General features: G+C 43.1%; 1 protein-coding gene across 5 annotated transcripts in view; it reads right to left on the reverse strand.

Annotated features, from left to right (window-relative positions):
- FILIP1 (filamin A interacting protein 1) overlaps positions 1-24,793 on the reverse strand; it is a 121,053-nt gene that overhangs the window by 50,448 nt on the left and 45,812 nt on the right. For all 5 annotated transcript variants that reach the window (XM_064164223.1, XM_064164221.1, XM_064164222.1 and 2 more), the window contains 2 exons: positions 20,859-21,137; positions 1,274-1,447 (listed from right to left, as the gene is read on the reverse strand). In XM_064164223.1, the coding sequence (XP_064020293.1) occupies positions 1,274-1,447; positions 20,859-21,131 (447 nt within the window). In that variant the 5' untranslated portion in view covers positions 21,132-21,137. The remainder of the gene's footprint in view (positions 1-1,273; positions 1,448-20,858; positions 21,138-24,793) is intronic.

The raw sequence follows: 24,793 nt of genomic DNA on the forward strand, positions 1-24,793 counted from the left end.
TTAAGGTCTGAAAAGTTACCAGGTCACTGCAAAGCCACTCCAGCTATTCATGTTGTTCCTTTCACTGTTTTTTTAGGAGCAGATGGCAAACTCCATCCTCCTCCTTGTTGAAGTATCCTGCAGCCCTGGCACTTCTCTGTTTGCCTGCCTCTGGCATAGCAGCTGGCAGAGCCTGCTGTGCCCAGTCCTCCAGCGTTTACCTTGCAGGAATCACCTCTTCCTTGGCTGCATAAGGCATTGCTGTTTCACAGGATGCCTCAGCAAACCAAGGGAAACGAGAGCAGGAGGACTGTGATGATTTGCTCTCCAGAAGTTGACCAGGGCAGTGAAAGTAAAACAGCCATTGCAGTTTGTAAAGGAGCTGTGTTTGGTTCAGCCTTTGAAAGTAGGTCTTTTGCACTTTGGAAATGTTATCACTGTCTATTTTAGCTCTAACATGGCCCTTGTGGACCAAGTATGACAACAGTTTTACACTGAGGTCCCCATCAAATTATCAGCTTCTTTAGGTAAAAGCCCTGCTAAGCTCTTTTAATCCTGTTTGACAGGATTCCTTGTATGCTCCCTCATACTAAAGTTTACTTTCCTTGTTTACTACCATCCCCAACATTTCAGGATGCTTCAGTGACAATGTACATTATAAAGATATCCTATGTTAGACACAATTCTTGGTGTAAAACTTAGATGTTCTAATAGGAGAAACTATGAAGATTTGGACAGACATGCCCTGGACTGCTATGAAACTGTAAACATGAGCATTGGCTGCTTATTTTGGCATTCAAAATTGCCTCAGACATTCTTAGGTCTGTCCTACAATCATTTATTGCTTAGATTTTAAAGCAAGGGATCAAGTCCTACAGGTGTCCTTTAGTGGCTGAACTGACCCTGCAGCTCTAGAACTTAAGTGGCATAAAATGATTGTGGATCTATGATCCCATCAACACGGTCAAAGTCAATCTCTGAAGGTCATCTCCTAACTGCCTACATGAGAGGAGTCTAGCACACCAAGAAAACCAAAGAGGGTTTATCAGTGCTGTGAGCTGTAAAAGTTGGAGCCTATAATTGAAAGGAATTTCAAAAGCAGACATGGAACACCCAAAGATTTTGTTCTTGCTTAACAGCACCAACTCCAAGTAGACTAAAAGCTGCACTTGAGTGAGCAAGAATATTCCATTTTTCTTTAAGTTCTTGTGATTTGTACAAATGCATGTGGAGTTTCACTTCTGGCCTGGATTCCTTCTGCACAGACAAAAGTTGTAAATGAAGAAATTATTACCTCTGAAATTGGTTTCTCATAGACATCTTCCCCTATAGACTTCTCCTGGGCAAGGATGGCATCCCTGTGTAGCACTCGGAGCACGTTCTCTGGAGTTGCAGACCCATAATGAGCTTCTAAAACTTCAGGTTTGGTTTTCTCTGTCTTCAGCATGTGAATCACATCCTCCCTTGCCTGCAACAATGCAAACCATTCCCATAAGCCAACTTAGTGACCAACAGGCAAACCAAGGAGAACAGGGGCATTCCACGTGTGCAGGAAAACAAACTGCTGGGCTGCCAATGCCAATAGCAAACACTTTGGGAGATAGCAGAGTAAACATGGATCATGCAATTATTCTGTTCCTGTATGTCATTACCTTTGCATGCTGTGAATGTTTAGCTGAGTTGGAACTCTAGCCAGGGAACATCATTACTCTTCCTATGCTTCATCTTATTTACTATCTATGCTGTTCCCTGACTGAGGTAAGGAGGTGAGCAGAACCAGTGGATTAAATTAATACTTTTCAAACAGCCCTGAGCCATGAGGATGCTCAGAGGGCTGGAGCATCTCTCCTATGAGGACAGACTGAAAGAGTTGGGACTGTTCAGTCTGGAGAAGAGGATGCTCCAAGGTGACCTTATTGTAGCCTTCCAGTATCTGAAGGGGGCTACAAAAAAGCTGAGGAGGGACTTTTTAGGTTATCATGGAGTGACAGGACTAGGGGGAATGGAGCAAAGCTGGAGATGGGTAGGTTCAGGCTGGAGGTGAGAAGGAAGACCCTGTCCCTGGAGGTGTTTAAGGCCAGGCTGACTGAGGCTGTGGGCAGCCCAATCTAGGGTAGGGTGTCCCTGCCCACGGCAGGGGGATTTGAACTAGATGATCCTTGTGGTCCCTTCCAACTCTGACTGATTCTATGATTTTAAGTGTTTCCCAGTTATTCCCTACCCAACCTAGTGATTAAACATTCTCTTCAACTAAGTTTTAAGATTTAAAATAGTTTTCTAACTCCTTGTTTGTTTAAACCAAACTCAAGAAACATTACAGACCCTAGCTCAATGGCATTACTGGGGACAGACCCAAAGAGGCTGAGCAAACCCTCCTGGAAGCAGAGGAGAGCTGCTGACACAGGAGCAGGGATGTACCAAGGAGCAGTGATGCTCTTGTGGTCAAGAGCCCTGAGCAGGAGTCCCCAATTTCAGGCAGCTTAAGCAGGCATCTGTGTACAATGAGAGTGGTCTGCAAAGCCACCTGACTATAAATAAGAAGCATTTTAGGGCTATGCTGTGGACAAACACTTAATCCTGAGCCTGTTTCTAATGCTACTTGCCAACATCTGTTAAGCCATCTGTAAAATGGGGGCAGGGCTCCTGCTTGTCCCTCAAGGGAAGTTCATAAGGCTGTGATCCCGTGAAGGGCTGTAAAAAGTAGAAGCAGTTGGTGAGCATGGGGAAGCTAATGGATTTCCTTGGAGAGCATCTCTCCCACAAAGTCAAAGAGATGGAGAGCAGAAGAATATGTGCACTGATTTTTAACTCCCCTGCCCTTCCCACACTCAACTCATGTGAGCTTGGGATGCAAATTAAGGGCCAAGGAAAGGTTTTAAGAAAAAGTCCCTTCCAATCCTGCTGCTGTGTAAGCAGTGACTGTTTAGGATGTAAGAACTGCCCAAAGCTTCATGCTTTTCCACAGTGTTCATAATGGCATTCTGTATTATCCCTACAGCAAGTCTTAAATCTTTACCCACCATCACAGAGGCATCACAGCTCTACAAAACCACCTGCTTTGAAAAATGAGTAAATGATTAACCTCAGGAAATGGCCAAGATCCTTTTCCATTTCCTTGATAAAACAGAATAAGGTGGAAATAAGAGAAACAATGAACTGCCACTCAGCTGAGAGCTAGCCCAAGTTGTTGCAGAGGCTTGAGTAAAAGTTTTGCACATATCTGCAAGATACAAAATAAAGGCTGGGATGGCATCTGATTGTAGAAGGACTGGGTTTGAGCCCACCAAGAGCCAGAGGGAGCTGAGGAAGTGGAATAGGTGATGCTGAATGGAGGAACCTTTACCCCAAGCAGGAAAGAAGATGCTCAAGCTCAGCTCAAAGCTTTGAAGGAAACCCCTCTTCACTGATTCATCTTCACAGGGAAGTGGTGACACACTTAACTCTGAAGCCCCCTTGCTGCAGCCCAAAGACAGTCTGGGTGGCACCATCCCCAGGGCACAGGCAGCTCCCCTCTCACGTACCCCTTCTTGGTCACCCCTTGGGTTGCAAACACTTGAGGTCTGTATTGCAGTAGGGTGGCAAGGTGTCTTCTGCCTTTTGGGGCTTGCTCATTGCTCCTATCATTATCTTTTCAAGGTTATCAGATAAGTCACTAAGTTATCTTTTCAACAGAATTATAATAACAATTTGGGAAAAGCAAACTAATAACCAGACACTTGGGTTGCTAGGAGGTGTTGGGCTGAAAAAGGCCTTTGGGCTAATAATAAACTGGTGAAAATTTTGCTTTTCTTTGCTCAGCAACTAGCCCCAGCAGGGGAAGAATCTGAAGTGCAGCTAGTTTAAGCTAGGAGAGACCCAGGCAATCCTAACCTCCCATTAGCCTCAGGATTTACAAACTCACATTAGTTTCTCTGAAACTCCTCAGGATGATATAGCAGGAAGGAGCTGAAAGAGCAGGTCTGTGAAATTTGTGATTCCATGCTTCCTCCCAAAGGCTGATTTCCACTGATATAACTGGAAGACCATTTTCAGAAAGCAAGTCAGAATAACCCTGTGGAGGAACACTTGGGCTACTCAACACATGTGCTTAGAGACACATAAGAGGGGCTCAAGGTGGGGGGTCCTTGTGGAGAAGAAGGAACCATACTGGCGAGTTGTTTCTACTGGTGGACCTCTGCTGTTGGTGCCTCTCTTGTCTCAAAGCATAAATCAGATAAACACAAGGGAGAGATCTCAAATTGGAAGTAAACTTGTGTATAAATCCCAGAGGAAAGCAGCTGGCTGTTTTGGTAGAAGGAACATAGTGTTTGGCACAGGAAAGCCCTCTCTCAAGTCCCTTCTTTTTGTTTTGTTGGTGCTCTGATGAGAGTTATTCAGGCATGGGAAGACCACATATTGCAAAAGCTTGTAACACAATGGAACTTATTTGCCTAAGTCCAGAAGACTGCAATTAGTCAAGGAGCTCTTTGAAGTCAAGATACAGAATTTAGAAAATGCATAAAATTAATTTTCAGTGTTGTTTTGGTTTGTTTTTTTCATAACTGAAATTGTCCTGCAGAAAACAGAATCACAGAAACACTCAGATTGGAAAAGCCCCTCAGGATCACCAAGTCCAACCTACAACCCTACTCTACAAGGTTTGCCCTGAAACCATAGCCCCAAGCATCACACCCAAATGACCTTTAAACACATCCAGGCTTGGTGACTCAACCGTCCCCCTGGGCAGCTCATTCCAATGCCTGACTACTCTTTCTGTGAAAAAAATGTTTCCTAATGTCCAGTCTAAACCTACCTAGTAGCAGCTTGAGGCCACTCCCTCTTGTTCTGGCACTAATGACCTGTGAGAAGAGACCAACTCCAAGATAAATTTCTATCTACATTGTTCATAGTGTGGGTTCTTGAAAATAAGCAGACCGCTCTGTTAATGAAGTGACCCCAAGTACCTGATTCTCTAGACAGTAGGAGCAGTGAAAAGAGATTAATGAAGAGACTACTTTTAACTCTTGGTAATACTCTCAAAGAAAGAAACACAGGACAGATATGTTGAGAGGTGTTTTTTCACTCTCATTTTCTCCAGGAGCAAAGCCTACTTAGAGAACCACTGTCTATCAAATTCTTAAAACCACAGAATGGCTCAGGTTGGAAAAGACCTTGAAAGATCATCTGGTCCAAACTTTGACCATAAGGGAAGCCTAAATGAGATCTAGCACCACGTCATCTTGAAAACTTCCACTGATGAGGGCTCTACTGTACATACAGGGTCATTGTTCTAGTGAGATGTTCTCACTGTGAGAAATGTTCTTCTTATGTCAAGATGAAACCTCACCCAGTGCATCCTGTAACTATTGCCCCTCCTCTGCTCCATGTGGATTCTTTTGAAGAGAGAGCCTCTCTCTCTCTTTGTAGCTGCCCTTTACAAACTGGAATACTGTGATGAAGTTCTCCCTAAGCCTTCTGTTCCCCAGGAAGAAAACATCTAATTCCTTCTGTCTTTTCTCATAGGACAAGTTCTCCAGCCCTTTGATAATTTTCATGGCCATCCTTCTCCAGCTTGTTTGTGACTTCATTGAATTGTGGGGATCAGAACTGGACACTGGACTTGGTTATCTCTTCTTTTTTTCCCTGCTGATAGAGGAGCTGCAAAGTTAAACTGTATCTAAGCCATGGTTTATGCTTACTGGAGCTAAGCCTTGGCTTTTGCTTACTGGAGGTGCCAAAATGTAAAGACTGATAAAGTCAGACCTTGAATGTATCCAAGGAAGGGCAGAAGTGCTGGGGAGCACTGCTGCCTCACATGACTTTGCCTGCTCTCTTTTACCTCTTCTCTACTACTGCCTGCATTTCTACCTGGGATATATGACATAATGCTTCCCTCTGCTCAGGACTGTATCTTGCCACCCATCTGGAAGGCTGACTCGAGGCCACTCTTTGCAGGGCTTCCCTGAAATGCTCACGTTTTGGCAGAATAAAAGAGAAGAGCTTTCTTTTGCTCACTAGCTTGAGCAGAGCATGGGTCTGGGCTCCAAACCTCGCTTTACTACGTGACTAGTAGAATATTTAAATGATATAGAAAGGATGTAAAGAAGTCCCTGCATAAAACTGAAACCATTAAGAAAACAATAGCATGGCTCTGCTGCTTGTAAAAGGGGACTGGCAGCCTAGCAACCAAATTCGTGGTCAATGGAAAGACTTACACAAGCTCAGTGTTCGGACGTGCTTCCTCCTCATGCCCTGCCCTGCCAATTTACTGCAGCCCTCTCTCCCCATTCCCACAGTCTTTGGCCTCTCCCGTGAGACTGCTAACAAAACTCAGCACCCACTAAATGGGGAATTTTTGCCATAGGCCATTTGTCACCTGGGAAATGGGACTGAGCTGATCAAACTTGTTTCATGTAAGGCATCTAGTAAATAGGAAAAGAAATCCAGTTGTATTCAAGATACGCTGAATGGAGTCAGAGTAATCACTGTCAGCTGAGAGTAAAACCAAGTTCAAGGTCCTTTGCCAGTGCATCTCCTAAGCTCTCCTGAATTTTAAGAGTAAGTAGCCTTCCTGCAAATTTAGGGTGCACCTCTCTCATAATCAGCTAATCAGCAAATCTTTCCTTCAGAGCTCCATGTTTGGAGCCATCTGAAATACTCCAGAGAAACTTAAATATGCCCATAACATGATGGCAGCTCTTTCAATTGATAGAAAGGAGTGTTGAAAATTTGGGAGCACGAGCAGTATTTACAGGGAATACACTTAGGTAATATTTGGGGGGTCTGATGTTTGATTGTTTCTTTTCTAGCTGTCGTGACACTTTGCTATGCCTGAACAAGTGAAAGCATTAATAGAGGTGTAGTGTTTATGGAATCTTATTTTTCTTGCCAGTGATTAATGGCAAGAAATGACTATGAAACCACAGGCAGGAACCTTTACTTCTGCTCGTGGTGGTGGTGGTGTTACTGGCATTGCACACAGTCCAGATTATTTATAGTGCAACAGCTGCTCTGTACTGCCTGGGAAGCTAGATATGGTCACAGGTTCTCCATGTAATATTGTGGACTTACCAGTGGCTGATTTCCTAAATCTCACAAGACTTTATGACCATTTCACCTGCAGCTAACAAACATCACACTGGAGGCAGCCTTCCAAGGGAGATCAGGAGGGTGTTCTCACACTGCTTTTTGCACTACCCAGAGCAAGCTCAGGCCATGTCACTACCACAGAATCATATATTCTCTGCTAGTTTCGAGCCACAAGCTGCCCAAGGCAAAAGGACAGAAAAGGTATTTTACCCTTTAAAATCATAGAATCAACCAGGTTGGAAGAGACCTCTAAGCTCATCCAGTCCAACCTAGCACCCAGCCCTGTCCAGTCAATTAGACCATGGCACTAAAGTGTGGAATGAACTAAAAACTGCTGTGCACTGGCCTGGAAGTTTAAATGGAAATTACATCTACAAATACATATGAAAGGTATTGAGGTAAAAGGAATACATATACAAATTAGGCCCAGTTCTTTGCCAGGCCAAAACCTTCTGGAGCCTTCCAAAACACCTCCCTCCCCAGCTCAGCCTCATCAGGCTCAGTGGCATATCTGCCAGCCAAGGCCAGCTAAGGGCCTCTCCCCTTCAAAGAGAGCTAAGGATGAGCAAGTCCTGAGCAGAGAGAAGAGAGAAAGAGCAAGCACTGGCTGTGCATTCCCTTTAACAGAGAACTATGGGGAAACAGAACAGAGTAACAGACTACAATATCCTGCGACAAGCCTCTGGAGGACTTTGCTTTATGGTTATACCAATTAACTCTTAATTGCCCTGACATACCATAAAGTTGTTTGGGTTGGAAGAGACCTCTAAGATCATGGAGTCCAACCATCAACCCACCACTATGGCCATTAAACCATGTCCCATAGTGCCACATCCATGCATTTCTTGAATACCTCCAGGGATGGTGACTCCATCACCTCTCTGAGCAACCTATTCCAATACCTGCAATAGGTATTCCAGGGCAGAACCAGTCTTATTGCTGAACATTCCCATTAGAGATGTCAGGAAGTGAAGGTCAGTTGTTTGCTGATTTTACTTTAATGAAGTAATCATCTTCAGGCAGCTGTACTGAAAACTCTGCATTTGCAAAACATTCATAATACTAAACCCTGTTTAAACTCAGTAGTTTGGAATCTTCTGACCTTGGGAGGAAATTCAAATAATTAAAGTTACCTCCAAGACCTGAAAGAGGCCTACAAGGAAGCTGAGAAGGGTCTCCTCACAAGGACTCGTAGTGATAGGACTTAGGATAATGGCTTTAAGCTGGAAGAGGGTAGATTTACACTGGATATTAGAGAAAAATCCTTTACATTGATGGTGGTGAGATACTAGGACAGGTTGCCCAAGGAGGTCATGGATGTCTCCTCCTTGTGGAAGTGTTCAAGACCAGGCTGGAACCTGGCCTTTCCAGTCTAGTGGAAGGTGGAACCAGATGATCTTTAAGCTCATTTCCAAGCCAATCCATTCTATGATTCTGTGAATGTGCACTTTCTTCAGTTGGTCTCATAATACTGTGAATATGAACAAAGTAATTAAAGTTAGCCCTGCCTACTGGAATGGAAGTTTTGTTAAAAGCCTGATTCCTCAGACTGTCCCTGCATAGTGCTACAAGGGCTGGGCAGCAATTTGTCTTCTTCCAAGTCAGATGTACTTAGCCTACAAATGCTTTGAAGCTGGGAAGTGAGATATTTCACTGCATACTGCACCATACAAAACTCCTTTTTGCTAAGAATTCAATAAATACTTTTCTATGCCACAGGTCTGAAGTAACCTTGCTTATATCACTTAGTGATTCTAGCTGAATCACACAGAACATTAGGGGTTGGAAGAGACCTGAAAGATAATCAAGTCCAATCCCCCTGCCAGGGCAGGATCACCTAGAGTAGGTCACACAGGAACATGTGCAGGTGGGTTTTGTGTGTCTCCAGAGAAGGAGAATGCTGGCTAATGCCAAGTACACATAGTTTTTCTTACAAGAAATACTCTAGGTATGGCAATACTTTTTTTTGTTTGTTTGCTTGCTTTCTTCTTGTCTTTGATCTTAGCTTAATTTCCTAAAACTTGAAACTGTGGAGTTCAGTTGCACAAATTTAACATTTCTGGACTCAAGTCCATCTGTGTGATTTACTTTGGAAATAAGAGCTAACTTCAGGGATGCAAAGTGACCATTGGTGTTTCTGTACAAAAGCACAGTGAGTTCTGTGACATCTGAAGATGCAAGTGAGCTCATGACTCTGGGGATATGAGAGTTGTCCTGTCTTCTCCACAGCATGCAGAATTTTCTGTCCTTGAATGAAGGCTTTGGACCTATATGCTGCATTTCATTTTGTTGTGCATTATCTTATAGTGGTGCCACAGAAAGTCCTTCTAAAATCAATACTGGAGGAGAGGCAGATGACAGACCAGCTCACCCACTGCACAAACTCTCTGAAGTGGCTCCAGAAGAATTACATCAGAGGCTAATATGGCCTGTTATGCTTTAAAAAGTCCATGTTGAAGACTGCAGAGCTGAGGAGAAGCAGCACTGAGTGATGTATTACTTCTTACAGCAAGCTCCGAAACAGATCAAATGAGCACTAGAAGACATCTGTCTGTTATTTCCTGCCCACACTGCTTTGTTCTGCTTTACTGCCAGAGAGCTCCATGGATGATGTCACTCTTTTTTTTCTGAAGAAAACAGGCCACCAGAGCCTTTCACTGACATAATTAATTATCTGTAGACTGGGCCACAGCCAGAAAATTCCCATGGCAAGGCCCTGAGAAGGATTAACTCCACACTGCTAGATGTTTTCAGAATTATTGGGCTCTGGGCTGTCCTCTTGTGCCTTTTCACACGTAAAGAGTGCTTTGCTTGATATTATCCAACCATGGGGCAGTTACTGCAGCATATGGAACTGCAGTGTCATAATCCAGCCAGCACAGAGGGACAGATGCCAGGGGTCGCTGGCACTGCATGCTCAGGAATCTGTGTGCTGGGATATGCTCTGCATGCTTCAGCAGTGCATCACAATGGCTAAACCCAGTGGGCTGGGTTTGCCATACCCACACATACAGTGTCAACCAACGTTGAGTTACATGTCAAGGGAACTTTCAGGTTGCATATTAGGAGCAGTTTCTTCACAGAAAGGGTTATCAAGCATCAAAGCAGACCTCCCAGGGAGATAGTGGAGATACTCAAAAGATGCTTGGATGTGATGTTTAGGGATATGGTTTAGTAGTAGTAGCTTATCAGTAGTGGTGGGATTGTGAGCTCTAGGTGAACAGCTGGACTGGATGATCTCAACAGTCTCTTCCAACCTCAACAGTTCTATGATTCTGTACCATTTTGCACATGACCTGAAGCCTGACAACAAGCAGAAGCAACATACTGTTCTGTCCATGGACTTCTTTCTTGTGCTTGACACAAAGTTAACCTCACCATGCTCCACTTTCTATTCCATAAAGGAAAAAAAACTTTCCAGGAATGTTGTAAGATATAATTCAGAAGTATAAACATGATCTAGGTACTAACACAATGAATACTGAAAAGAATGTGGCACTCTGGCACCAATATTTTCGTTCTCCTATTCATTTCCCTCCCCATTCGTTATATCCTCTTATTTCCTCTGTGTTTATGTACTTCTATGTAATTACCTAATTTCATGGAATCATAGAATTGCTCAGGCTGGAAGAGACCTTTGAGATCACCAAGTCCAGCTGCTCAAAATTTGCTGCAATCCATTGAAAACTAAAAAGTATTTTCATTAGACAAGGAACTCTGACTGTCTAAATTGCTCTTTGAATGTGCCTCACTGATTAATAGAGAACTAAAGCACCTGAAATTATTACCTTCTGCCCTGAACTTCCAGGGACCACTCAAAGCTGCTGGTGCAAGTACCTCCTCTCCAAGAGGAACAACATGCCCAGGTATTTTTTTCTCCTGGGCAGATCTAGCAGTCTTCTAGCAGGAATGAGCACAGGTGGAGCAGGATGGAGTGAGAGACAAGCTGGTGCCAGCAAGGCTGTAGCTGCCAGGCTGATGAAGCTCCAAGGAAACCTCGCTGACTCCTCTGCGGAGACGCCAGCACAACTCAGAGCAGGACAGCAGTAGAAGTGTGTATACATGTGTAATAAACTGTGTACACAACTTTCTCTTGTCCAAGCATTTTGTTGGCTTCGACAAGCTGGTTTTTAGTGCCCTGTGCTACCCAGGAATACATTCAAGTTACTGATGACTGATGAATGGGCAAGAACAGTAGGACTGCATTACAGCAAGCACTTGGCAGTGTAGCCAATTACTGGAGCAGAGGAACTGTCAGAGGAGAGAAGTTGTGCAAACTCTTAGAGAGGAGTAACAGAGAGGGCAGGCAAGGAAAGACAGCACAAGCTCCTGGTAATGCTCATCATGCCCTCACAGCCTCCTGCTGGTTCTGAAATCTCCCTGCTCTTCCTCAGTGTCTCTCTTTCTGCTTGCCGTCCCCAAATCCCACTTGCACATCATCTACCCTCTCCATCTTTCCATTGCAGTCTCAGGAGTGACTCTAAAGCCCTGCAAAATGTTGGTTTGCCTGAGCTGCTGAGACTGCTTGAGCCAACACTGGAGAAATGGGTACTCTTTATGAAGCTGACTGCAGCAACACTTCTGTTTCTGACTGGTTTAAACTTGAAGGTGACAAATGGTGGGTGCCAGTTTCTTCTCCAGAGTAAAAACTAATAAAACAAGAGGAAGCAGCCTCGAGTTGCACCAGGAGAGGTTTAGGTTAGGTATAAGGAGAAATATTTTGACTGAAAAGGTTCTCAAAGACTGGAATAGGCTCCCCAAGGAGGTGGTTGAATCCCTATCCTTGGAAGTGTTTAAGAGGGGGAGAGATGTGGTACTGAGGGACATAGTTTAGCACCAAACTAATGGTTGGACTTGAAGATCATAAAGGTCTTTTCCAGATGAACTCTATGAATTGCTTGGAAGTTACCACGCAGCTGTTCACAGGTCAATCAGTTCCATTCATTTTACTGGCATGGAAGAATTGATGCTAATTTTTTTTTTTTCAATAAACCCCAACCATTTTCAGTATAAGAAAAACTTCATTAGCAAAATCCCAATCATTCCTGTCTAAGGAAACAACTTCCCCTCACAGTGTCTCAGCAGTGCATCATTTTGGGTGCTCCATGTGCACAGTCCTCAGAAATAAGTCACTGAGCTCATTTTATTTTAGACATCCTGCAAAATTCTACACTGAAGCCAGCAATTTTGTCAAGATGTTGTAAGACACAGGATGTTAAGTAGGGCCAGAGATTTTCTGTGTGGAAATGTTACATTTCTCCCATTTTAGTCAACCAATAGGTGGAGCCTTTAACCCTAGGAAAAAAAAAAGGACTTTTTCAGCCCATGTTCTCACAATTATTATATAAAGAGTTATATTTGCTTTTATTAAAGTTCATTTTGGATGGAGAATAATCTGGTTTGCTCTCAAGAGCTTATCTGATCCTGAGCTGGAGAACAGGAGACACAAACTTAATAAATACACAACTGGCTCAGCAAAGTTAATAAAAACAGACTCAGCTACAACTGCAATGTTAAATTAACAACTGGTGACTCAGAGGACTGGACAGCATTATGACACACAAGGCATATGCTCACTGCAAGCTCTCCCAAGAATCCCAGATATTTTAAAGCCAGAGACTCCATGCATTTAGCATTTATTGCAGAAGTGCTGGCCATGTCCTATCCCTTCTCTCAACAAAGTGAGAAAAGATACATGCTTTCTCATTCTCCACGGAATCACAGAATGTTATGGGCTGGAAGGGAGAAAAGGAAAGCAAAGGAAAGGGAAGGAGAAGGGGAAGGGGGAGGGAAGGCAAGGGAAGGCAAGGGAAGGCAAGGCAAAGCAAGAGAGGAGAGGAGAGGAGAGGAGAGGAGAGGAGAGGAGAGGAGAGGAGAGGAGAGGAGAGGAGAGGAGAGGAGAGGAGAGGAGAGGAGAGGAGAGGAGAGGAGAGGAGAGGAGAGGAGAGGAGAGGAGAGGAGAGGAGAGGAGAGGAGAGGAGAGGAGAGGAGAGGAGAGGAGAGGAGAGGAGAGGAGAGGAGAGGAGAGGAGAGGAGAGGAGAGGAGAGGAGAGGAGAGGAGAGGAGAGGAGAGGAGAGGAGAGGAGAGGAGAGGAGAGGAAAGGAAAGGAAAGGAAAGGAAAGGAAAGGAAAGGAAAGGAAAGGAAAGGAAAGGAAAGGAAAGGAAAGGAAAGGAAAGGAAAGGAAAGGAAAGGAAAGGAAAGGAAAGGAAAGGAAAGGAAAGGAAAGGAAAGGAAAGGAAAGGGAAAAAGAAAAAGGAAAACATACACACAAAAATAAAATCAAAACATAACAAAACGAACAACAAAAATCAAACCAACCAACCAAAACCCCAAGCTGCTCATACTGTTTCCTCCCCTCTAGATGAGATGCTCAATGGATCAAAGAGATTTGCCAATTATATCTCTGTGTTCTAGCCCTCCAAGCCTGAATAACATAATAGATGTAGCTCTGTTAAGTACAGCCCAGGCATTAACAAAGATGTTAAAATGTCTTTGTGAAAGAGGTTTGCAGCCTACAGCTGTCCAGTAACAGTGACATTTAAATGAGGATAATCACACTGAAAACCACATAATTCCCAAGCAATTTCATTACTGAGGAGATGGCTATCATCTCCATGGTCGATAGCACCTCTGCCCTTAATTTCAGAGGGAGCAGAAGATTGCCTGTATGCAACCATATTTCAGTATAGTATCCTTTATTATTATTTTCCTTCCTCTTTCATAAAGCAGCAGGGTTCTGCTTTAAAATTCAGGATTCTGGGACTTGCTAGACAAGCCCTGCTTGCCTCTCCTGCATTTTGCACAGTAATGACTGCAAGCTACAGAAAAAAAATGTACCATTCTGAACAAAATTAATCTTTGGTTGTAAATTATTCAGTGAAAACAGAAGAGAGCATTTAGTGGCCTGAAGTCTATCCTAACTTAAGTTTGGTCTGGGTTTTTTTTTTTTTTTTTGGTTCTGCAAAAGCCTGCTTCCCCATAAAAACACAAATAAACAAGGGGTTGATCAGAGGGGAGAGAATTAATTTGTTAACTCGTTGTACTTAAATCCTTATGCCAGACATTTTAAAGGGGTCTTTGTTTTAGGTTCCATTGTCTTGCCTTTTGTATGTCCCCTTTCCCTGTCTCTAGCTTGGCTCTATCACTGTTGTAGTCCCCCTTTCCTTAAGCTCTTTCTCTTCTATTGCCCAACCTCTTTCCTCTCATTCCATTCTCCTTAAGTCACCTCTCTCCCCTCACTTTAACCCTGTCTTATCTTTTTCCCTTTAATTCTGCACATTCCAAGGCTTTTCCCTCTGGGACTTTGAGTAGATATGCTCAGAAAATCCTAAACTCTTTCAATCCAATTAACAAAGCTTCACAGTTACAAACACTTTTATAAAGCTATTCTATGTGCACTTTTCTCTGGCTTTACCTATTCTTTCCACACTGGCTCCTCTTCAGCTTCTCAGCCTGTGAAATACTACTAAAGACCCTTTGAAAACTCATTCTCTCTGAGTACTCTCTCCTCCAGTACTAAAGCATCTTACCTCAACTTTCTCTTCTATTTTCTTCACTATTCTATTTGCTTCTCAGCCTGTGAGATACTGCTAATGACCCTTTGAAAACTCATTCTCTCTGAGTACTCTTTCCTCCAGTACCAAAGCATCTTGCCTCAACTTTCTCTTCTATTTCCTTCACCATTACTTCAGCTTCTCAGCCTGTGAGATACTGCTAATAACTCATCCTCTTAACTCTGCTGTGTACTCTTTCCTCCAATACCAAAGGATCTTGCCCCAACTTTCCCTTCTGACTTCACTATCACCCAAAAGAAACACATCTGATTTCCACCCACCTGCCTACCCCATATTCCTCACTTGATCTTTCAAGCAGTTCATTGTTTAATAATATTAATGCAAGAGTATCAAGAAAGGCACTGAATTCAATAAATATAGTAGTTTGTATGGTGCTCTGAATCAAGCAGTAGCTAGGGAGCTGTCACAATATTGTTCCAACATCTTAGGAAAGTCAAGTTCAAAACAAAAGCAGATCAAGGCACTACATGGAAGTTTACACATTGCAGCAGGAGGGAAAAGAGACAGGGAAACATCACAACTACAGCTATAGAGTCAAACTTTCTGCCTTACATCAGTCAGACTGACAAGTGATGGGAAGGTCAAGTAAAGTCATTTCAGCTGAGAAAGGGGAATATTAAGTTCAGTGTACAAAGCAGCACTGATCTTTCTCCTGCTTCACCATGTGCAGTTCCAGGCACGAGCATTAAGAAAGATGGAAGATGTGGAAATCTGCTTTGCTGGGGTGAACAAGAAGGATGTGGCTGGCACAGCAAAACAAAGGCTCAGAGGATGTGAGGCTGCTGTCTACAAACACATCAGGCATTAAACAGCAGGGAGAGAGGCAGGCTTTTCAAAAGATTATTGGAGTATAACACAACTCCATAAAGGTTGCATAATTACAATTGCACTAGAGATTAAAAGAAATAAATTTGCTAAACATTAAAGCTTTTTTAGTTTTGGAACTATTTTTCTGGAACTATTGATGCTGGTTTCTTCTCACAGGTAACTGGAGACAGACCAAAGGGGAATGGCCTCAAGCTGAGACTGGGGAGGTTTAGATTGGACGTCAGGAAAAAGTTTTTCATGGAGAGAGTGGTCAGGCACTGGAATGAGCTGCCCAGGGAGGTGGTGGAGTCATCAACCCTGGATGAGTTTAAGGGTCGTTTGGATGTTGTGTTTGGGGATATGGCTTAAGGTGAATCTTGTTGAGTAGGGTTATAGTTTGGACTTGGTGATCCTGAGAGGGTTTTCCAACCTGAATGTTTCTGTGATTCTATTTTCCATTAGGAATAACCAAGGCAATCAATCCACCTAGCCTTAAACACAGCCTGATAAATCAGTGACAGAGGTTAAAAATGAAGGGCTCGCCTAAAGAAGTTGCTGCTAGTGCTTGATTTACAGGAGATCTTCTAGGGTTTTATGTCCTGGATTCTCAGGGAAATGGATCAGTGAATGCATCTGCAGTATGAGGATGAGGAAGTGGCAAAAAGATAGATTAGGAGAAAAAGTCATAGATAGAGAAAGAAAAAAGGGCTGGAAAGCTGAAGAAAGCAGGAGAGATCATTGGAAAGAGAAAAGGATGATTACACAATAGAATGTATTACTAAAACATGCAGCTATACAAAAAGGAAGTAGAAAAATGGAAACAATGAACAATTTTCCTTTCTCCCTTTACATTTACAAAGCTTGGTTTTCTGACAGGAAGAGAGATGGTAACATACACAAAATCACTCAGAAAGTTTTAGAATGCAATAGCTAGTAGGTCACCTATACCCTTGAGGGTACCTGCTGTTTGAGTTGTTAAGAATGAAGCTTCCCCCGTGGCAGGATGTGCATACAGTCACTGGTATCTAAGTGTTTTGCAAGGGCCTCACCAGAGAGAACACAACACACAGCCCTCACCCACCTCTGCAAACTCTTCCTTCATGCACCCAGGGTAGAAAGAAAGTCTTGCAGTTCACCTGAAGCTGAGCTCCTCCCAACTCTGTTGGATAAGAAAGCTCCTTCCTGCTGTGACTACCATTTTTCAGCTGTCAGCAAGCAGTCCCCATATCTGTCCTACAACAACCCCTCCTGCAACCAGCCCCTATACCTGTCCTACAACAACCCCTCCTGCAACCAGCTCCCATACCTGTCCTACAGCAACCCCTCCCGCAGCTGGTGGAGCCAGCAGTGCAATCTGCAGTTTGGTACAAATGCTATTAACCTACTAACCCCAGGCTACCAGTCTTAATCCTGAAACGATGTTTTCACTAACAACCTTATCAGAGAGACCAAATCAAGCTGGACACAATGAGAAGTGCTGGCTTTGAGCCAGAACCAGAGATGCAAAGAGAGCACACCTTCTCGCTGGGTGTGCTGGCTGCTGCTCCCCAGGCAAGTGCAGACATCCTTCCTCCGGAGCTATCACTCTGACACCTTGTATGAGCACTCAGATTAACCATTAAATGCACTTTTCAATAAATACAGACTAAAAGAGTAAAGGAAAGAGCTTCTTTGACTTTCTGTGCTGCAGAAACATGGTAAAACATGGATCTAATACAGGCTGCAAGAGGAAAAGCTGCTTCTACTTGAATTAATATGACACACAGGACATCATCTCCCAAGCTCACACTGTCATCTGGCATTAGGCACAGAACTGAAGTAATTATTTGCCTTGAAAAACCCAACGATCTGTAGTGGGATGCTGGCTTCATAAATGATGGTTTATCACTGGGGACTTGAGCATCTCTCCTATGAAGAGAGACTGAGAGCCCTGGGGCTGTTTAGTCTGGAGAAGACTGAGAGGGGATCTCATCAATGTCTGTAAATATCTGAGGAGTGGGTGTCAAGTGGAGGGGCCAAATCTCTTGTCAGTGGTGCACAGCAGTAAGCCAAGGAGCAATGGATACGAACTGGAACATAGAAGGTATCACCTCAATATGAGGAGAAACTTCTTTACAGTGAGGGTGCCAGAGCCCTGGAGCAGGCTGCCCAGAGAGTTTGTGGAGTCTCCTTCTCTGGAGACTTTCAAACCCATCCTGGATGCATTCCTGTGAGGACTGTCCTAGGGGATCCTGCTTTTGACAGGGCGGTTGGACTTAATGATCTCTGGAGGTCCCTTCCAGCCTCTAACATGCTGTGATTCTGTGATTGTGGGATTGTTCTCCAAGCACACAATAGAAAAGTGAAGGGTAAAGCTGTGTGGATACTGTTCTTCATTTCCTCCCAGGCCTCTAATCAGGAAATAGGAAAATCAGTGCTGTTACTGCTGAGGATTGATGGCTGCTGCTCAGAAAGTGTGCAGGGAGTCTAATGCTGCCAGGCCAAATACAGAGGCTGCTAGACAGAAGCCTGTGAAGCACTGATAGCATTATAGCAGTGTAAAGATGCTGCCTGTGTTGCTTTCTAATTAATAATACTCACATGTTGTTTTGTCTGAAGTCACTGTAACTGCCAGGGAAATTCATAGTGTGCCTTCATGGTCCAATTTATTTTACTGGTGGTTGAAAAGTTGTTTGTTTTTCCAAATCAGTTTTGTAGTATTTATGATTTTTTTCAGGTGTAGGAAGAAATCCTTCATGGATTTTTTGCCTCTGTACATCCAATATGTGTTTAAAGACCATGTAATCACTGGGTTTTCATATGACCAGTGAGGTCTTATGAGAGAAAAGCCACTTTACTGTGCCATAAAGCCTTTAAAATCAATTCTTGACATCAGTTAATTTGTTTCCACACTCTTCTTCAGAGAGTTTGCTCCTAGGAGGTCTCCTGCCATGTATGCTGGGACACCTTTTCATCACCACAGCTTCTGTATACTTTCTCCCTCCCTTTTGTTTTCTTACCAAACAAGGGCTAGGCTGTGGTGACCTCAGCCATTTACAGAAACCTTTCCTTCTCTATATTCAGTAAGAGCAGAGGGCCCAGCCAGGAAATGTGACGACAGGCAAAGCTGAGTCCAACTTGGCCCTAGAAGTTACATCACAGGCAAGCTACCTGAGGTCAGGTTTTGGTGTTTTTTAGAAGGAAGGCATAAACATGACTGCTATGGCAGGTCTCCACAGTTTACTTGGAATGCTCACCTTCAAAGTGAAGTCCAAATAAGGACTTAAAACTGCTACCAGCAGTGACATGGCACGGGTCTACATTTGCTGTATTGTTAGATGTGAACTAAGCACATGAAGAACATGGATATATTACCAGTTTACCCTGCTAACAGCATGGTTGGCATGGCCAGATTACTTTCCATGGCTGAGCTCACTCTTTTGGACTTAGAAGGCAGTGTCATCCTGTTCTGTGTTCAGTAGTGCAAACACAGGATCCACTCAGCTTATGGCTGCTGGGTAAACAGACATGATATTTCACCTTGTTTTCTTCAGGAAACACTGGGCCAGGTACAGCCTGCTGTTCTCCTCAAGTGAAGATCTTTTTACATGTGCCTGTATGATGTTTGCTTTGCCAGTGTTGACCTGGCTTCACAAATAAGCCCACAGGCTGGTTTGTCAGTCCAAAAAACCACCAGCCAGCCACCAGAGATGTCCGAACGGAGATGGAAATGAAAAGCCACAAAATGACTCAGTGCATTAGGTCACCGTGACAGCCAGGAGGCAATACCAGAGTATTTACTTTGGCTGGAGTCTTCCTTGGCTCATCTTTACGTGTAGTGTCAAAGCCAGACTCTCATCTCAAGCCAAAGTGCTGTAGCTTGCCCACTGCAGTAATGGTTCAACACAGGTAAAAACTGAGGGGTTTGAAATTAAATTAAATACTCCTGTGCATCAAAAAAGAATCATGAGTCTCTTCCCTGCCTGGCAACAAGGAGCAGAAGACCAGACACATTCTGCAGCCACCAGTGTGTTTTTTCTCACAGTCCTTCTGTGATGCCAGTAAGCATTAGCAATGCCTCACATCTTTGTGGTGTCTGTATGTAGGAATATCCCTAAAAGCATTATCCAGGACAAAGTGTGAGTATTTTCAGCCCATATTACAGCAGAGGTGGGTGGGTGCTATCCCCAGCATCCCCAGAGGGATAAGGAGAACACAGGCAGTCCTTTAAAGGTTGTGTATCTGCCCCACAGAGTAAGACATGATGGTGAAGAGCCTGGAACACAAACCCTATGAGGAGAGGCTGAGGGAGCTGGGGTTGTTTAGCCTGGAGAAGAGGAGGCTCAGGGCAAACCTCATTGCTGTCTACAACTACCTGAAGGGAGGCTATAGCCAGGTGGGGTTGGTCTCTTCTGCCAGGCAGCCAGCAATAGAACAAGGGGACACAGTCTCAAGTTGTGCCAGGGGAAATATAGGCTGGAATGTTAGGAGGAAGTTATTGGCAGAGAGAGTGATTGGCGTTGGAATGGGCTGCCCAGGGAGATGGTTGAGTTGCCGTCCCTGGAGGTATTGAAGAAAAGCCTGGATGAGGCACTTAGTGCCATGGTCTGGTTGACTGGATAGGGCTGGGGAATAGGTTGGCCTGGATGATCTTCGAGGTCCCTTCCAACCTGGTTGATTCTATGATTTTCATGTATTGAACAGAATTACTCAGAGGTAAGAAGAAAGGCCACATCTATTGCCACCCATGAAATATTAGTGTCTTTCCTTGACTCTCCTTTCCAAATCACAACTTCAAAGTAAATCTTTCTGAACAACCTAAGTGTGGTACACTTCTAATGAGGTTTGTCTCTGTTCACCACTGAAGCTGCATGCTAGCTCCATCTTTTAGGACGCAACATATACAAGGGTTGCTTGAAGTATAATGAAGCACTGTCAATATGGATACTGTTCTTTGATGATAAAAGTTGGGGGTTTTATCCTTTGCAAAATTACACTCCAGAGACTTTCTTCCTTTCTTTCCTCAGTTTTTCATTGCAAAATGACTATTCTCTGGTTTAGTGACAAGAACTGATTCCTTTGTGGTTGTTTTCTGCCTCTTTTTTTAAGTGTTCAAGAACTCCAGATCCTCCTTTCTTGGTCAGTTGTGACAGGTGTTTGTAATTTCCCTTGCTTAGGTAACTTCAGATAGAGATTTATTTATTCTTTTATTATTCTTGTATTATAGTCTTGTTCTATTTATTATTTTCAATGTTTAACTGTAGAAGACTTTCATTGTTATTTGTAATCAAAGCAGTACTCAAAACTCTATTAAACACCAACTACCACTGCTGTCTCCTTATGGTCTTTAAGACCTTAAATTTGCATGTCACTGGAGCCCTATGCGTCTTGGACAACCTAAACATAAATAGATACATAGAAAATATACTAAAATAGGTGTTTAATTTACCTGCAGTTCTCCTTCCATTATGCTGAGGAGTTTTATCAAGTCCTCTTTAGAAAGCTCTATGGACTTCTTGTTCTTTCGTTCAGTAGGTCCAGGTGATTTTGAGTGCCGCTTGACAGTCGCTGAAACCATGACCTCATCTTCCTTCTGATGAGGTTTGTTCTTTTTCTTGGCATCCTCCTGAAGCTTTTCTTTCTCTGCATGGCTGATGACAGGCTTGGAACTGGAAAAGTGCCCATTAGATGAGCTTTCTCCACCTTGGTTTCGGGATCTCATCCCTCCCTAGAAAGAAACAAACATAAATATGCATTTATGAACAAATTTGCTTATGAAAAGCCACAGTGGAAATATTGCCCCTTGGAAGGACAACAACCTTCTGAAAACTGAATTAGGTCATACTCAAGAAGGCTTAGCCATTTCAACAACTCTGTGTGTCCTCCTCTTAGGAGGAAAGGCTGACAGGCTTTTTCAGTCTAGAGAGGAGATGATGGTGAGGGGATCTAATCGATGCCCATGAATGTCTGAGGGCTTGGCATCAGGAAGGAAGGGACAGGGACAGCCTCTGCTCATTTGCACTCTGTGACAGGACAAGAGGCAATGGATGTAAACTACAGCACAGGAAGTTTCACCTCAACACAAGGGGGAACTTCTTTACTGTAAGCGTCACAGAGCACTGGAACAGGCTCCCCAGAGAGTTTGTGGAGTCTCCTTCTCTGGACACTTTCAAGACCCATCTGGATGTATTCCTGCATGACCTATGCTAGATTCTATGGTCCTGCTCTGGAAGGGGGTTGAACCCAAAGATCTCCAGAGGTCACTTCCAACTGCTAGCATCCTGTGATCCTGTGCGTGGTGGACAGTAAATCCAAGGCATTCATTATAAATTTAACAGAGTCCTAAAGCAAGGGGAACCTTTTGTTTTGTTCCCAGCATGCCAAGGTGCTGCTGATATGTGTTAGGATGTATGGACTTAGAAATACTATAGGCAAATGATGAACAGTTTCCAGTGTTCCCTTTTCTTCAGTCAGCATTAACTGATCACTACAAAAACGATGTAGGTTGTCAAGTGGCTCCCATTTTAACACTTAGAGACAGGAGTCCAGTTCAAGTTTAGAAAAGCATATCCCTTGAGCATAAATTCTCTATGAGAGTGGAATGGCAGTGTATGTGAAAGGTCACTCTATAGTTTCCCTGAGTGCAGCAATGGTTTTATTCCACAGAACCAAATAAAATGGGGGATGCAGGCAAATAAAGTGGTATAGTACATCTTAAGCCAACTATTCTATGAGATTATGAGACATAAAGTGCCATAAAGGAAAGCTGAAATTAAATTTGACAGAAGACCACGGTGAACATGAAGCTACTAAGAGGTAAGCAGGCAAGATCACTGCAGTCCTTCCAGAATATTCAGTGCTTCTCCAAAACTTCAGATCATGGTTTTTGAATGCTCACATCTCTGCTCTCTGAAGCACCTACACTGTGCTGTCAGACTCTGTCTATCCTGGAAAATTAAACAGTGGCAGCAAATGTTCCTGAGCTCTGGCACTTGACCTACTGTATTGCTAAACTTTTAACACACTCCTTGGCACACTTCAGGTCCAAGCAATGTACTGCTTTGCCAACCTTTCCTGGGCACAATTCAAGAACTGAGCCAAGCCAGGTCCAGATGCCAGCCACTCTGCTCTGAAAGAGAATAGAGTTCAGCTATAGGCACATGGCTGAATTGTGCTCTTTGACCCCATGGGAAGAAAAAAGGCTCTGAACGTCTCTAGTTTACAAGTAACTTTGATTTGGCTTCACAAGCAACTCAGCTGTGAAAATGACCCTTCTCGAGTAGTATCCTCATCAAAAGCAGTCTTCTCTGATTCTCTCTGCAGAGCGCTGTTCAACAATATCAAATTAAACCACTTGTCCTTATCTTCAAATCTTTGCTTCTCTTTCTTACCCATCAGCCATTTTCAAGTTGTCATCCACACAAACACATCCAATTAAAATTAGCTTAATCTGTCTGTTTGATGTCTTGTCCTAGGAATGTCTCTTCTCTTCCTTCCCTCCTTGACCCCGCAAATTGGCCAGGGAGGTTGCTAGCCCTTAAAATCCCATTTACCCTGTAAGGTCTCATCCTGTGTCTGAAGGCAGGATGTGTTCATCAGCATGCATTTCATGACTTATCATTATTAATCATGTACATAGGATACTCAGACTCATTTATATATGGATCTATATCATTCTCCTGTCCCATTCCTATGTTATGATGAGGCTGGTCTTTGTAATGATTTTCAGTGTTTAATTGTAGAAGGCTTTGGCTGTTATTTGTAACCAAGATATTTGTCATATACAATACAAAGGCAGCAGGGCATTTAGAATTGCTGTAAATATGTAAGTTGATCTCCTAAAAGTTGGATTTTCTTCATCCTGCTTGAAATTAGAGACAGGGAAAAACATCAGGACTTTATGTTGCCTTACCACAATTTACTTTTGTATGTGGTCCTTTTTTCTGGTACCTTAATTTTGTACATCCACTTTTAGACCTAAGAATACTAGAGAGCAAGACCTGCACAGCAAAGTATCTTGCTTTAACTCAACTACAGTTTGAACAAACAGAGAGGTGATGAAGAAGGATCTGTTATGTCTGAAACATATCCAGATATTTTATGAGTGGATCTAAAGAATAATATTCCACTGCTTTCAAATCTCTCCTCTTACTTAATTTAGACTGGATTTAGTCTGCAGCTTGTCCAGTAGTCAGACAGATGCTTCCCAACATCACACACTTCTCTGATAAGGCATTCAGGGCAGCACTAGTGATGGGGCAAACCCTAACACGCAGTGACTAACCAGCTTGGCTCATGTCATGCTGGGCTTGCTACTGCTTGCTACTTCCTTGACTCAGGCCAGTGTTATAAATCTCTTGCTCACACCAGCCTTGCACTGTGGTAATTTCACACTCAGCAGGAGCATTGTCTTTTTATTATCATTGGTTACTTGTGTCTTAACTTCATTAATTCAGTGGAATTCATCCAGCAGCATAAATGGGGAGAGGATTGGCCACAATATTTTTGAGTGAGTTTGACAATGAGATTCCTTGAATTGTAGGTCTGCTCCTATCCAAACAATATGTGATACAGGTATACAATGGCCTTTAGGGCCTTTAGCTTCCTGAATGCTTATGCAGTGTGTTTTTCATCAAACAGTTTGGATTAAAGACATGAATTACACTTTCTAAAAACAGATCTCCATTATAAGCGTGAACAATACCTGAGAACCTCAGGAAATCTTTTAGGTCTCAGGTTTATAATGGAAAAATAAACATTGTACTATGCTTCCTCTCAGATAGGGCTTTGCAATTTGTTTAACTTTAAAGGGTTTGAAACTTTCCAACCATGCTTCCTCTCAGGAGAGAGCACTTGGGATTCAATCTGTCTCTATTTTCTAAGTGTTTCCTTCTGAGTCCCTGTGGATTGCAGCCTCCAGCCACTTTCATCTCCAAACCAAACCTATTTTTCATGGCTTGCAGTCAATGGTTTCATGGCTGTAGAACATCTTACATGTTTTAAGAATAAATATTGCAAGTCTGTCTTACATATGTTTTCCAGTGGAAAACAGATTATTGCATTACAGCCTATTCTGCTTAGCAACATGCTGTGCTAGTGATTTCTCTGCAGAAAGATGACTCAACTCTTAGACCTGAAAGTACACAATTAATTTTATATTCGACTCATGGCTAGTTGAGAAACATCCTCCACATCAAACATTGCATAATTGACCAGATGGACCTAGCTGGATATGGTAGACTTCACCCAAAGTGGTGTGTTACCCTGTCACATCATAACTCAAGACAGCCACTTTAATTCATCTGTCCCTATGGGAGCTGAGATAACATTCATGAAGCCATGTAAAGATTGAGTAGTTGACTGAAGGTTTAGAAGCCTGGTAAC

Source organism: Pogoniulus pusillus, chromosome 25, assembly GCF_015220805.1.
Source record: "Pogoniulus pusillus isolate bPogPus1 chromosome 25, bPogPus1.pri, whole genome shotgun sequence".
NCBI classification, from domain to species: domain Eukaryota; kingdom Metazoa; phylum Chordata; class Aves; order Piciformes; family Lybiidae; genus Pogoniulus; species Pogoniulus pusillus.